The 13,768-nt window shown below is 49.6% G+C and overlaps 5 protein-coding genes across 5 annotated transcripts; 4 read left to right on the top strand and 1 right to left on the bottom strand.

Annotated features, from left to right (window-relative positions):
* Window positions 1-123: 123 nt before the first annotated feature.
* On the top strand, window positions 124-2,448 carry PV09_00386 (uncharacterized protein). Its single transcript, XM_016353122.1, has 4 exons — window positions 124-530; window positions 609-755; window positions 812-904; window positions 956-2,448. Exons 1-4 carry the CDS (start codon window positions 495-497, stop codon window positions 2,360-2,362), a joined length of 1,683 nt encoding a protein of 560 aa, XP_016219379.1. The 5' UTR covers window positions 124-494; the 3' UTR covers window positions 2,363-2,448.
* On the bottom strand, window positions 2,345-3,400 carry PV09_00385 (uncharacterized protein). The gene has a single exon (XM_016353121.1). It carries the CDS (start codon window positions 3,300-3,302, stop codon window positions 2,655-2,657), a length of 648 nt encoding a protein of 215 aa, XP_016219378.1. The 5' UTR covers window positions 3,303-3,400; the 3' UTR covers window positions 2,345-2,654.
* Window positions 3,401-5,467: 2,067 nt separating this feature from the next.
* On the top strand, window positions 5,468-7,204 carry PV09_00384 (uncharacterized protein). The gene has a single exon (XM_016353120.1). The coding sequence runs from the start codon at window positions 5,564-5,566 to the stop codon at window positions 7,139-7,141; it is 1,578 nt and encodes a 525-aa protein (XP_016219377.1). The 5' UTR covers window positions 5,468-5,563; the 3' UTR covers window positions 7,142-7,204.
* Window positions 7,205-8,779: 1,575 nt separating this feature from the next.
* PV09_00383 (uncharacterized protein) lies at window positions 8,780-10,578 on the top strand. Its single transcript, XM_016353119.1, has 3 exons — window positions 8,780-9,199; window positions 9,256-9,905; window positions 10,072-10,578. The coding sequence occupies exons 1-3, from the start codon at window positions 9,029-9,031 to the stop codon at window positions 10,169-10,171; spliced, it is 921 nt and encodes a 306-aa protein (XP_016219376.1). The 5' UTR covers window positions 8,780-9,028; the 3' UTR covers window positions 10,172-10,578.
* A 430-nt stretch (window positions 10,579-11,008) lies between these two features.
* Window positions 11,009-13,752, top strand: PV09_00382 (uncharacterized protein). The gene is made up of 4 exons (XM_016353118.1): window positions 11,009-11,782; window positions 11,837-12,261; window positions 12,309-13,198; window positions 13,253-13,752. Exons 1-4 carry the CDS (start codon window positions 11,221-11,223, stop codon window positions 13,347-13,349), a joined length of 1,974 nt encoding a protein of 657 aa, XP_016219375.1. The 5' UTR covers window positions 11,009-11,220; the 3' UTR covers window positions 13,350-13,752.
* The last annotated feature ends 16 nt before the right edge of the window (window positions 13,753-13,768 follow it).

Below are 13,768 nucleotides of genomic sequence, written 5' to 3'. Positions count from 1 at the left end.
GCCTTTGGCCACTGACCGTGGCGGATGCGTGCGTGGTGAGTACGGGGCCGAGTTAGTGGGTGCGGCTTCCTGGCCCTGCTTCTGACGTCCCCCCATCAGCAGCTAACTTAGTGGCTTGCTTCCGTTGTATCTGCCGCCTGGGCTATGCGGTGAAACCTACTTTCCCATCCTCGACCTCCACACGATCTCTCGACTTCGCGCGCGTGTCTGTCCCGGCCATCATACACGCCGGTCTCCGTCTTCTAAGCTTTGGCTTTGTTTACCGCTCCTTTGCGCATGTGCGCTGGCCCCGCGGAAGCGTTGCAAACTGGTTGCAACACCGGCATCCGACACACGTCTCTTGTCTCGAACGCCTCGGCCTTTAAACCACACCAACACCATCACAGCGGTTAGTTTTTGGTCCTGATGGAAGGCATGATTCCGAGCAGGTAGCAAGCAGCCTTTTGCTCTGGACTTCTTGGCAGCACTTCGCGCTCGTCTCGGCTTTGCTTGCCATGGGCATCGAACTGTCCCCCGGCGCCAGCGTAGCAGTATGTTTGTCCAGATGTCCTCCATGCGTCTTCATGTGCATGGCTATGTGAAGCCGCTTGCTGAGTACTGCGTTGTAGCTTGGCATCCTCGTTGGCCTAGTCTCGACCTGCGTGCAGAGCATCGGTTTGACGCAACAACGGAAGTCGCATCTACTCGAAGAGCAGAAACAAGAAGAACATGCTGACCATGTGCTTCGGCCAGCATATAGACGGAGGAGGTGGCAGGTATGGTTGCATCAAGTGCGAACAGATATTTCTGCAACAAGCTAACGAAGTTGAAGTTGGGCATGCTCATGTTCCTGGTGTCTAACATCGTGGGCAGCAGCATTCAGATAACCACCTTACCTCTACCAGTGCTGTCAACGTTGCAAGCAGTATGTCGCAAACGAAATCATCCACCATGTGCATGCTAACCGGTTTCGAAGTCAGGTTTGGTCTTTAATACGATATGCGCAACAGTCGTACTCGGCGAACCCTTCACCCGCTTTTCGTTCGTCGGGACCGTCCTAGTAGCCGCTGGCGCGGCGCTCATAGGAATATTCGGTTCAGTCACCGAGCCGTCGCACAGCCTCAGCCAACTTCTTACGCTTTTGGGGCGTTGGAAGTTCATACTATGGCTCTCCTCCACTTTTCTCATCGTTGTTATTCTGATCATCTGCATGTTCATACTCAAGAGAATACACCCTCGACAAACACACCGAGTACGAATCATTCGCGGCATGGCGTACGGCGGGATCTCAGGAATTCTTTCAGCGCATACCTTACTTCTTGCCAAAAGCGCAGTTGAACTGCTCGTGCGCACAATCGTCGATCACGTCAACCAATTTAACCAGTGGCAGTCTTGGATGATTCTAGTAGGGCTTGTCATGCTTGCCCTCGCGCAGTTGTACTTCCTACACCGGGGCCTTAAGATGTGCTCGACAAGTGTTTTATATCCGTTTGTTTTCTGCGTATACAACGTTATTGCTATCCTAGACGGTCTAATCTACTTCGATCAGAGCTCTAGACTACCGGTCAGGGACGCCGCGCTCATTGCTGTCGGTACCGTGATCCTTCTTGGCGGCGTGTTTGCGCTCAGCTGGAGATTACAAGCCGACGATGATTTGCCAGGCCCATCAGTTGTTGATGTTAAGGCGAAGGCGCGAGTTGTCACACCACGTACGATGCTTCAGCCTGGGTTTGGCCTCCAGAACGAACCAGAGAGCGACGACGAAAATGAATTGCTGATCAGACCAGCTGATGACGAAGAGGCAATTGAACAAGTAAAAGGCCGACGGCCTCATGAGCAGACACCTCTCCTAAGAACAAAGACTGGTCCATCGCGGCCTCGAGCACACACCGAACAAAGAGATTCTACGTTGCGCTCTCCAAAGTTGCGTCGCATATCTACCATACAAGACGACAGCACGATAGATCTATGGGATGAGCTGAACGACCGCCCCGGTTCACGCCGCTTCTCCGTGGAGCAGTCGCCGCACTCAGTACGGTCACCCATTACATTGAGGTCGCACAGACGGAGCATGAGCGGCCCTCATAGATCGAAAACATTGCCCAACAGACGGCGAACTAGCGTCATGGGTATCACACAGTTGCCATGGAGGCTATTCAATCATCAAGGTTCAGACAAAAAGAAGATCACTGGCCAAATTTCTGTCTCATCTCCTCCACCGTCAGATCCAACGGATGGCGAGGACACGGAGGGCGACGAGCTTGAAAATAACGAAATGCGTACAGAGATTTCCCCTGGTAGCGAGACAAGGCCCAATTGGGTTAAGCTGCGGAAGTGGTGGAAGAAGAGGTGGCGGAGTTATGATGGAGGAGATGGAATGTAGCATTTTTGTTCACTCATGCTTATACACTATGTTTTTGAGCAACCTCTGGATATACTTTAATCGCCTGTGCCTCTCTTCATTGCAACCGAGCCTTGAGCAAGCGTTCCATATGCCAGGCAGCGCGAACATCTTGAGCCTTTGAAAGGCTTTGCTGTCAATCGAGTGACAACGCAAGATGTCTATCCCTGAGACCTTTACGACGACCGCACGTCTATTGGACTAATACATGGCGTGTGGCATCGATTACGCTGGTGGCCTATTTTTTCGTTGTTGCATATTCCATGTGTCGGACTCATCCTACAGCACCCTCCTCGATCTCAGCAATCTGCTGCTGTACCCTCTTCGCGGCATTCTCCAATACCACCTCTTCCTTAGCCGTCATCTTCCGCAAGACATAATTTGACACTGTCATCCTATCCCTGCTATCCGGTCGACCAATGCCTACGCCAATCCTGATGAAACGTTCATTTGGCAGGCTGGCCATGACGCTCTTTATGCCATTGTGTCCCCTTGCGCTGGCTTTGGGGTCTGTTCTCACGCTTATGGCACCTAAGTCCTTTTCCAGCTCGTCGTGGACGATGACCAGTCTTGCCACATCGCTCTTGTCAAGACCATTCTGTTGCTTCCATTTGAGCCAAGCCTTCTTAACCGCCGGGCCTGATGCGTTCATCAACGCGCCGCATTTCCACAACGTAGGGAGAAGGGCATCGTCTTGGGCGGCGTAGCCACCTAGGAGCGAAAAATGTACTTGATTTTTATCGGCAATTTGTCCGCCTGCGAAGGAGCGCCATTCGTCGTACTTTTGATCTAACGCGATGTAGGAGAGCACCGTATGCCCAGCTGAGTGTAAGGTATTCAGGTATGGTTTCGGATTGCCGAGCGAGGCCACAAAGACGGGAATTCTTGACGGATTGCCCTTTTTCAGTAGCCCAGTGAGCATGGGAGATAAGGTCGGTGAACTCGATAGGGATTGCTCAGTCGATGAAGTCTTTGAAGATGAGGGTTTCGAAGCTCGTCTTTTTGTTTTGGAAGTTCGAGGCGAGCCGTTTAGGTGCATGTGCGGCCCTTGTTCCGCGACAAGGGGCGCTTCTCGCGACATCGACATTGTCCAGATCTCGTAGATCTGACTTTGCTCTGATAAGTAAAGAATGGTGGAAAAGACGAGGATCGACATCCTGGAGTTGGCTTCTGAATATAAGATACTGAGTCGACGCAATTTTTGCTTTGACTGATTCCAGGACACCGACACGGACGTATGATTCATCAGCAAGGCGCAGCAACCGGGCTTGGGTACAATCTACTTCCATCAACCTTCGATACAAAGCCAGTTCAAGTCTCTACCAGTCGGCGTCACTGGGTATCCACGGGTTGGCGCCAATCCAAAGGGTATATATGGTCTATTAGATGACCGGTCATACATGTCCAGTTTCCACAGGACCTGACGAGCAGTCAAGACCGCCGTTGTCGTCTAGAAAAACGTTGCCGAGGGCTTCCACCCGGAAACAATCTCTTTCCCCCGCAGAGGACGCGGATAGCCTCTCTCTATGCCGTGCCTTTGACCATGTGCCGCGAGCGTCTCGTTGCAGGCTAGGGCTTGCTTTATCTCCTCCATACCCTATCTCTCCAGTTAATCCTTGTGCCAAGGAGACGCTTTGTCGAATTTACTTTACCAGACTTACCCATACTGTAGCTATCTATGATGATTACCATGTCTAATATCTTATTTCCGACGGTAGACAATGGACCATTGACTTTTGTTGCCCAAGGGGCCTGCCCGAGCTGAGACATGTGCTGGCGCGAGAAACATTTACCAAAGCATAGTTTGATCAGCGAACTTGGGGCCAATAGCTTCCTCTGCGTCTGCCATTAGCTGCAGTCGCAGAACTTCTGCTTCTTCCCTTACCCTCTCTTCTTCCTCCAGCTCCGTTTCTTCGTCAGCTTTTTCTTGGGTTTGTTCGTCACCAGAGATATCCATTGGATAGAGTCGTTGACATATTCATTTGCTAAATGACTCGATGGGTCCACATCTTCTGCTCTGAGATGTGTGAGGAGCTCATTGATTGGCGATTCAACACCCGAACCCCAAATCATTGATTTGTTCTGGATCAATACACCGAAACGGGTCTCTCAGCTGATTATGCAGCTGTTTCAATATATTACTCATGTCGTTTAGTGCTCTTTTATATCATCGCGAATGCAACCGAGGTGGATTGGGATGAGCGGCAGTCCTGAGTGTTTTTTTAACATACAGGTTGGCTGTGATGATGTAGATGATGAGATCACGTTTATTTGTGCGATATTTTTTTTCTCTTATCGTCGGCAATGATAATAGTCTGACGTGTTTTCCTACGTAACTAGAATTTTAAAACGACTTCATAACGCAGCCTCCTCTACTGCTAGTATGACAGACTGTCAGGATGATCTAACTAGAATCTTGTTCATCAATATAGCTTCTAGGTGCAGAAGTGTTCATAATTTTTGGTGGAACATGCGATATCTCCATATCAAATAAGAGGGTGTCCTAAGCGAGTACACGGTTTTAGCGGCCTGGCTGTTCGATTTCCACGTTCCTTTATTACGAAATAACTTCTAGTCACTTGGCAGACTGTCCGTCATGCTTGTAACGATAGGCTAAGAAGAAGTAGTGCTCCTCCTGTAACGGTACCTACTTTTCTTATAGCTACTTACTTGGTACCGGGCACAATACGGTGGAAGTGAGCGGTAACTTCATAATATCAAGCTCGGGTTGAGCACATGTTGCGAACAGCTGGGATTTTAGCAGCTCTTCGGGTGTTCCCCTATCATATGATATGTGTTTTGAAGTTTATAATCCAAACTCAAAGCTGGTTAAAATTAACGAGTCACATATGAGACAAGGAGCCACTTATATGCAGTAATACTTGCAAGATGCATTCGAGATTATGGCATTAGAAGGCTCTTATTTTTTTTTCAATTCATCAAGAAGTGTATCTCGTTTAAATTCGTAAAATTGGACTATTTCTTTCAAATTTTTGGCATTCATCACATATCTGCAGTGTGGTTTAAGTGAACGTGTCGTGTGGCGTCTCAACGTCATTCGCATTCAGCTCACAACATCTTCGCCGTGACATCCTAACAGCGTGGGCTGGAACTCGCACATCATCTGAGATTGCTGAAACTTTTTAGCCTGTAAAATATCTCTTCCTGAAGCTTCTCTGGGTGATGTTTGAAAGTCACACTCTGCCCACACACGCGCAGAGGATCGCTCAGCTCGACGAAAAGTACCAACGAGACATTGATAACGGCATATTTAAACCTTACACCTATCCGTTTTGCGCCGTGGGTATCCTCGCAGTTGTTATCTATTTCACGATTCCCCACAGAAACAGGCCACTGTTACGAGCTTTCCGATTCGTGCTTTGGGGCGCCAACCTCACGTTCTCACTCTACGTGATTGTCCGCTTCCGCGCTCGCAGAGCACCCATCGATTATGCTGTGGGACTTATTTCCTGGTGGTTCGTGCTCTGGACAGCAGCGGTCATGGTTGTCTACGATGGGCAGCTTGAGTTTGCGCGAATCGAGCGGGCTGTCGGAGCTACGAGAACATTGCACTCTTCGAGAAAATCGGCCGCCGAAATGGTAGAGCGATGTTCAGAAAAGCCCAAGAAGGAAAATTTGCGAGAAAGCAACGCTATTCTGCCACTTGTGTGGCAAAGTTACCCCATGGGTTCATTTCTGGAGCGTGTGGATTGGGTTGTTGACCTACTTAGCAACTTTAGAGGAATGACTTGGAACTGGAGAATTCCGAGCATTCCTGGCCCGCCAACAGAAGTGCAAAATCTTCTCAAAGAGAACAAAAGCCATGAAGTTAAGCAGATATCACTCCCACGGCTTGCATCGTCGCCAATCTCAAGAGAAGAGCGTCTGCGTGACGCAGCCCGCACCTTCGGCCTTGGTTACCTATGCCTCGACTTCATCCGGACCTTGACGATCCACGATCCATACTTTAGAGGCCTGGGCACGCAATACAAGCCAGAATACATGCCCTTGGTCGTACAAAACTCGACGGTGCTTATTCAGTCGTACCGCCTACTCGTAGCTCTTTTTGCCATTTATTGGGCGCTGTCTACGATCTTTTCTCTCGCGCCCATTGTTTTCTGCGGCGTTCTCGGGGCTGGCACGATCGGTGTACGCGGAGAACCATGGGTTTATCCTGGAGAATGGGGCAGTTTCCGTGCCGTGCTCGATCATGGCCTCGCAGCGTGGTGGTCTGTTTTTTGGCACCAGACCTTTCGGTTTGCCTTTGAAGCGCCGTCCAGGCGTCTTATCGAAATCTTGGAAATCGATCGGAGTTCATTCATTGGTAAGACTCTGCGCCTTTTTGTGGCATTCGCTTTGTCGGGTAGCATTCACGCATCGGGTAGCTACACCTCAATTGGAGATACCAAGCCTTTACGCGGGCCATTCTTGTTCTTTATCCTGCAGCCTTTTGGTATACTTGCCCAAATACTTGCTGCTGAGTGTCTTGGAAAGGCAGGTATTGCAGGGCGAGTGCCTCTCGCGGCTCGCCGGGTGACCAACGTCGTCTTTGCATATACGTGGTTCTATTTCACAGCTCCGATTTTTATCGAGGATCTAGCTAAGGGCGGGACATTCCTATATGAACCTGTTCCTTTCAGCATATTTCGGCTGCTTGGACTCGGTGGCAGGAATGAATCGTACATCTGTTGGACTTCGCCTTGGACATGGTTCACGTGGCAGGCCGGGAATCGTTGGTGGGAAACTGGGCTGTCAACATGAAGGTTTGATGTCAACTTCGAACATCTTCATGTTCAGACGTTAACGCGTCACCGATATGAGCCATAATTCAAAAAAAAAAAAAAGAAGTGCCTTTGTCCTTGATTTTTGTACCGCGCTTCACATTAAGCAAAACGTTGCCAGTGTCCATCAATCATCTCTACCTTAACGGTTCTTTCGACACTCCATGCGTTGCTTTCCTCAGGAATAGCCGCCACTAAACATCAAGTGACGAAGGGTGGCCTGATTCTAAATTCGCAACTAATGATTGATCAACGACACGAAACTAGCTTAAAGTGTTTCATTGTTTGACAGGATTAATACATGGGCTTCAGGTTGAAAGAACGCGTAAGAAAGATCAAGGAACGAGCGGCCTCGAGAACCATATGCTATCTGTTAAGCTCACAGGCTCCATTTGATCGTCTCTAAAGGCAGTGTACGTTAAACGAGATCTCTAAGCGCTAGTGTCTGTTCGTGATTGGTAGTTAACTACGGGGGGAAGGCGAGCATTTTCGGTTTCTCTAACCCTTTGCGAAAGTGCCATGCATGGGCCATCTAATGCTCTTCCAGGCCGACCCACGTCCTCAAACAATCGAGGAAGAGGAAAAAAAGGCCGCGTAATTGGCTTGCTATTCATCTGATAAGTAACAAGCATCTTGTCAAAACATCTACGGAACTTCGATCTTTAGCCTAGCCGCTTGTCATGCCGGCCAGAATCGGTCACCATCACCCGTTCTAGGCGCCGATGCTTGTGGAAATGCCCTTCAAAACCCCGGAAAGGACGTTTAAAAGCAATTTGCGCTCTAGATGTGGAGTGCTCGAAACGGCGACCAGTCACAGAAAGTCTGCCTCCACCGTAGCTTTGGCAACAGAATGATCACGGTTCCCATCTTGGGCTGATTGTTCCCAGGTGTACAGAGTACTGTCGCGGGACACAGGCGGCATCCGTCTCTCTGCTGCTCGTAGCTTGGAACAAAATCCGCCCAACGGTCTCCCAGGGAGGGAGAAAGGGGGCCACGCGGCGCGTAATCTGATTGCATTCGTCAGCTGTGCCGGAAAACGCGCGAAGCTATGCCAAGAGCGACTGTGCGGAGGGAGATAAGCTCATGCCCAGACTCGCTTAAATGCTTAGCACCTGCCGGCATTGGCAGGCTGCGATCAGGGCGTTTGTCGTGTGAGCAGTCCGAAAGCAAGTCTGTGGTCGAGGCTCACACCGAGATTAGGAGCCCTGCGGCCACCTGTTGTCCTCAGATGCAAGATGCACTCTCCTCTGCCAATGGGCAGTATTAGCGTGCATACTCGCCGCAGCGTTTTGCATTAGGTGAGTCTGAGCCACGGTAGCCTTCTCATTCCTGAGATGGGACGCCGAGTCTGCCCGCCCTGACGATGGCTAATTCCAGGAGCCAGCAGTCCTGGTTGATCTATCAGCGAGCAAGCTGCAGTCCTTCAGCGAACGCGAGGAATGATGACACTGTACAGGAGTGTTTCAAGCCCGCGACGCTTGGACGGTAATTGCGGGAAACAAAGCGCGGCCTGCCAGTCAGCATCCCCCCTGCTGGTGGTGTTGGCAGTGGCCGTCCCAGCCGCTAGGTTCAGCCCGCCGCGCGGACTGGCGCTCGACTAGATAAAACTGGATGGCATCGCAGTCTTATCGTCATGCGACCACCTGCCATCTTAATCTCGTCCTTCTCGTCTGGCACACGAAGTTCCATAATTTCCTCTCGTGCCCTCTCGCGATTCTTATCCAGGTTTGAGCACGACAATACCCTGACTCCTGTCCAATTCGGAACTGCACGACAAAGTCTGGGAAGGGTGGTCCCAAAGAGCACTTGTGAACTTTTCCGGTACCGAATGTCGTCTGCCAAAGTCTAACCGGCGTGCCCAGCGACAATGCTTCTTCGCCTTCCCTTCCAACTGCTGCTATGCATCTCTGCTGGGGTGGACGGTCTACCTGTCGTCCAGAAGCGTGATGCGGACTTTATGAGCGTTCGCACGCGGCTGTCCAAGGATCGCAGCGGCAAGGGCGGAGACCCAAAGGACAAGTACTTCCATGAGTCCGTGGTACGATAAGCTCAAAGGGCACCGCAACTTCCGGCTCCTAACTAACACGAGTCTAGTTTCATCCTCACTACGATGGCAGATTTGCGGATAGGGTCCTTACAAACGAAAAACGGTACAGCTACCTCACATCGCTAATGAAGACGTATCTCTCGACGATGAACGACATTGGGGCAGAGACTTGGATAATGCACGGCTCGCTGCTGGGTTGGTGGTGGAATCGCAAAATCATGCCCTGGGATTCAGATGTCGACGTTCAGATATCCGAGGGTTCGATGCATTATCTGGCCAAATACTACAATATGACCATACATCATTTTAAGCTACCGGGTGTCGAGCATGGGCGGGACTACCTGTTGGAGGTGAACCCACACTACCTCAATCCCTCGACCTCAGACAAACTCAATGTTATCGACGCGCGGTGGATAGACACAGAAAGCGGTCTTTTCATCGATATCACCACGCTAAGGGTAGACCGTGACGCCCCACCAGACGGAGATGTGCCGAATATGTATTGCAAAGACAAGCACAGATACAAGTATAAGGATATTTTCCCTCTCCGCGAGAGCCAGTTCGAAGGAGTGCCCGTCAAGGTGCCATACGCGTACACCGAACTTCTCGAGGAAGAGTACGGACCACAATCGCTCACAAGCAAGCATTTTGAAAACTATTACTTCGATGAGGAGGAGCAAATGTGGTTACCTAACGGGTATGTTCTAAAGTACCTTTCGTTAAAACTCTATCTTTTATCCATTTGTTCGTTCATGGAAATTCATGTACCTGGATCTTTGGACTGCGAAAAGTCATCTATCTTAGCCACCATATACTTTTCAACACGTCTCAAGCGTCCACGAAATGAGCTAATATATCTCCAGTTACCATTTGCAAAAATCCAAATCTGGCGGGAAACCTTCCAAAGGCGGGTCCAAGGCCAGCAAGGAGAGCATAAAGTCGTCCACTACTTTTGTGGACTAAAATGAACTTAGTCATCATTCTCACAGTATTTTGAACGTGTGACTATTGGCGCCTCCTGCTTCCATGGAACGGTTCCATCCCATATGGACGAAAAATAATACCCACCGGATGTGATCACGAAGCATTTTGTTTGTTTCTGCGTTGAGAGCATAGCATTGGTGCATTTCGGCCGGCGTTTATTCTCTGCATTGAGCGTTCAGTAATCCGCTCATGGACATCGACATATCTCATTTGTTAAGAAGTAGACCTGTATATAGCACGGAGAGCATGTCTTTGGTTCTCGATGTTAGGTCAGAACCCCTATCACAGGGTGACGTCGAATCCGTCGAATCTGTCGACTAGTGGACTTGCGTCTACACACCGTAAATCTAGCAAAGAGAAAGAAACACTTAATCAAAAACATGCGCACAGAAGCCCTGCGAGTGAATTTGGGTCGTTCACAATCTCGATTTCAGCTGATAGCTTTTGACGTGTTGTATAGTTAACTGACTTCAGGGACGAATGTTCGGGCAACAGTTGAGCTTGATTTGGAACCAGAAAAGATAACATTCAAGAGCACACGCCTACTTAGTGCCGTTCCATTATGAACGTCGGGTCAAATGAACTATGGTCCCACAGCTTGCAGAGGAGATTTTCATCGTGCCAAGATCATGGAAGTCAAATAAGTAAAGCTAGGCCATATACTTGTAACTGCAGGCATGGCAACAGCCGCCTATTAGATCAAACCCACTTCGCAATCTAATAGTGTAGGGTCTTCCTGGGCAAGATCCTGCATCGGATCTTGTATGGACCTGAATCTCGTCTTCGTGACGTGTTCGGCGTCTGGGTGTCATATCAAATGCCCCGTTGCCCAGCAACCGACTCCCACTAAAGCGCAACCCCACAACATACGGGAGCTGAACCCAAGGACGGCCAAAACAGCCCCAACGTACAGCAGAAAGTCCACTTTTTGCTGCATTTATCCGGGCTGCACCTTCTTCTCGTATATCAAACGCCTATCACGCTCGCCATCAGCCTTCTGGGCCTCAGAAACATTTTCTGTAGCCACGATGGCGAGTCCTTCGAAAGAGAACAGCGACTTCATGCTGCCAATTCCGCCGCCACCGCTTCTTACACGGTCGACGAACGAATATGAGCCTTCCACACCTGGTCGATCGCACTTCATAAGCCCACCAGAGACCCCACAGGGCAGTCCGAGCAAATCTCAACATCCGCCAGGAGCGTACGATCTGCCCAATGTCTTTGACAATGCTATGAAGCTCTTTCCCTCCAACAACGACTCACCGGCCAAGAATACCAGATCGCAACTACAACCAAAATCTCCTGCGAAGTCTGGAAATGCATTTTCGCAAGACATCGACTTCTCGGATTACACAGCCCCGGGTTCTGCACCAGGTAGCCCACGTCGAAACGGGAATGAAGAAAATACCCCACCTGGTTCGAGACCAGGTATGAAGTCTCAAAGCAGCTTCGTCACCGCTGCCCAGCAGGGAAGACAAGAGGCGTACAAGACTCGTGAAGAGCCCAGGTACGACCGTGGCCTTACGGCGAAGGAACTTGAGATGATTTCAAAGCCGTCTGTCAAGCGGCTGACTAACGTCACTCAATTGTGTATGTTGTTTCTCATCATGTTGTCATGATGAATTACTAAATAGGTATTCGTAGATTTTCTCGATTACTACTTTGATCTCTTTAGCTACCTACACCAGCGCCAAACACGCACAGCGCAGTTCAAGGCGAGCGTCCCAGAGCCGCCAGAGACGCCAGAGGAGGAATACAACGCTATGATGACCAAATACCTTGGACGAGAGCGAGCAAATCTGCGGAAGAGGAGGACCAGATTACGACATGGTGACTTCCAGATCCTCACCCAGGTTGGCCAGGGTGGTTATGGACAAGTCTACCTTGCGCAGAAGAAAGATACAAGAGAAGTGTGTGCCTTAAAGGTAATGAGCAAGAAGTTGCTCTTTAAGCTTGATGAGATCCGCCATGTTCTTACGGAGCGCGATATCCTTACTACTGCAAATAGTGAGTGGCTTGTTAAGCTGCTGTATGCATTCCAGGACGATAAAAGCATCTACTTGGCAATGGTGAGGAAATACATTAAATTTGATGAGATGATGCTAATCGGTGATAGGAATATGTTCCAGGTGGGGATTTCCGCACTCTGTTGAACAATACTGGTGTCCTCCACAATCGGCACGCCCGGTTTTACATTTCAGAGATGTTTTTATGCGTTGATGCCCTGCATCAACTTGGCTACATTCACCGTGACTTGAAACCAGAAAACTTCCTCATTGACAGTACCGGTCACGTCAAGCTCACAGATTTCGGCCTTGCGGCAGGGTTCCTGGCGCCGCAGAAGATCGAATCGATGCGGGTTAAGCTGGAGTCAGTCGGCAACATGAACGTTCCATTCGGCCGGCCGATGGAGGAGCGTACGGCGGCAGAGCGTCGTGAAGGCTACCGTTCGCTTCGAGAGCGCAATGTCAACTATGCTAAGAGCATTGTCGGAAGCCCAGATTACATGGCTCCTGAAGTTCTCAAGGGCGAAGAATATGACTTCACTGTTGACTACTGGAGTCTTGGTTGCATGCTCTTCGAAGCTCTTGCAGGTTATCCTCCATTCGCTGGCGCCACGGTTGACGAGACCTGGCAGAACTTGAAGCGCTGGAAGTCAGTTCTCAAAAAGCCTGTCTATGAAGACCCCAATTACTATCTCAGCAAGCGGACGTGGGATTTAATCACACGCTTGGTTGCTTCAAAGACCTCTCGATTCAAGGGCATACGAGAGATCAAGAGTCACGAGTATTTTGGTGAGGTAGATTGGGAGAATATCCGTACTCAAAAGGCACCATTTGTGCCGGAGCTTGACAGTGAGACAGATGCGGGCTACTTCGATGACTTCACAAACGAAGCTGATATGGCAAAGTACAAGGAGGTGCATGACAAGCAGATGGCTCTAGAAAACATGGCAGACAGAGAAGAGAAGATGGGCAAAAGTCTGTTCGTTGGCTTCACATTCAGGTAAGCGATCTATAACTGATTCTTTGCCGAGCTCCATGCTAAGAACGCCTTTAGGCATCGTAAACCTGCCGTTGATGAGAACGGCAAGCCGACGAGTCCGAGGAAGCCATTGCCGAAAGACAACGACGGTGCTTTTGGCACGTTTTTCTAAAACTAAATCAAAGGAGGTAGCTATGAGGATGAAGCATGTTCTATTTTAGCGAGAACACTATTTCGAAAAATCGTGCTGGTTTGGCTTTTGATGCATGTTCGCTCCTTTTTAGGTGCAAGACAAAGTAGTGGCGTATTAGTACTGGCAGAGGCTTTTTATCTCTGGGCGTTCTGGGACGCACATGAACTTTCACTTATGGTGTAAGATGAAGGACACGAGTTCGAGAGCTGCGATGCTCAAGTAATGAGATAGAGATTGCTGCAGAGCAGCAAATGAAGGTTCGTATTATGTTGATATTATCAGTGGCAATCATGTTTCTTCCTTATGTAAGCGCGTTACGGCGGGATATTCTTCGCCACGGACCTAGTGGCGCATAAATCGGACTATTAGTAGAGCCTAGTCGTTGCTATGTTCTGTTT

Source organism: Verruconis gallopava (assembly GCF_000836295.1).
Source record: "Verruconis gallopava strain CBS 43764 unplaced genomic scaffold supercont1.1, whole genome shotgun sequence".
Lineage (NCBI taxonomy): Eukaryota > Fungi > Ascomycota > Dothideomycetes > Venturiales > Sympoventuriaceae > Verruconis > Verruconis gallopava.
This window is presented reverse-complemented; position numbering and strand designations above follow the sequence as displayed.

Bases quoted from the DNA above. Each gene is read 5' to 3' on its own strand.
- PV09_00384 (XM_016353120.1), top strand. From the start codon at position 5,564: ATGTTTGAAAGTCACACTCTGCCCACACACGCGCAGAGGATCGCTCAG.
- PV09_00385 (XM_016353121.1), bottom strand. From the start codon at position 3,302: ATGCTCACTGGGCTACTGAAAAAGGGCAATCCGTCAAGAATTCCCGTC.
- PV09_00386 (XM_016353122.1), top strand. From the start codon at position 495: ATGGGCATCGAACTGTCCCCCGGCGCCAGCGTAGCA. The intron at 531-608 runs GTATGTTTGTCC...ACTGCGTTGTAG, and splicing joins CCCCCGGCGCCAGCGTAGCA to CTTGGCATCCTCGTTGGCCT. The intron at 905-955 runs GTATGTCGCAAA...CCGGTTTCGAAG, and splicing joins TGCTGTCAACGTTGCAAGCA to TCAGGTTTGGTCTTTAATAC.
- PV09_00383 (XM_016353119.1), top strand. From the start codon at position 9,029: ATGCTTCTTCGCCTTCCCTTCCAACTGCTGCTATGCATCTCTGCTGGG. The intron at 9,200-9,255 runs GTACGATAAGCT...ACACGAGTCTAG, and splicing joins AGTACTTCCATGAGTCCGTG to TTTCATCCTCACTACGATGG. The intron at 9,906-10,071 runs GTATGTTCTAAA...ATATATCTCCAG, and splicing joins CAAATGTGGTTACCTAACGG to TTACCATTTGCAAAAATCCA.
- PV09_00382 (XM_016353118.1), top strand. From the start codon at position 11,221: ATGGCGAGTCCTTCGAAAGAGAACAGCGACTTCATGCTGCCAATTCCG. The intron at 12,262-12,308 runs GTGAGGAAATAC...AATCGGTGATAG, and splicing joins AAAGCATCTACTTGGCAATG to GAATATGTTCCAGGTGGGGA. The intron at 13,199-13,252 runs GTAAGCGATCTA...GAACGCCTTTAG, and splicing joins TTCGTTGGCTTCACATTCAG to GCATCGTAAACCTGCCGTTG.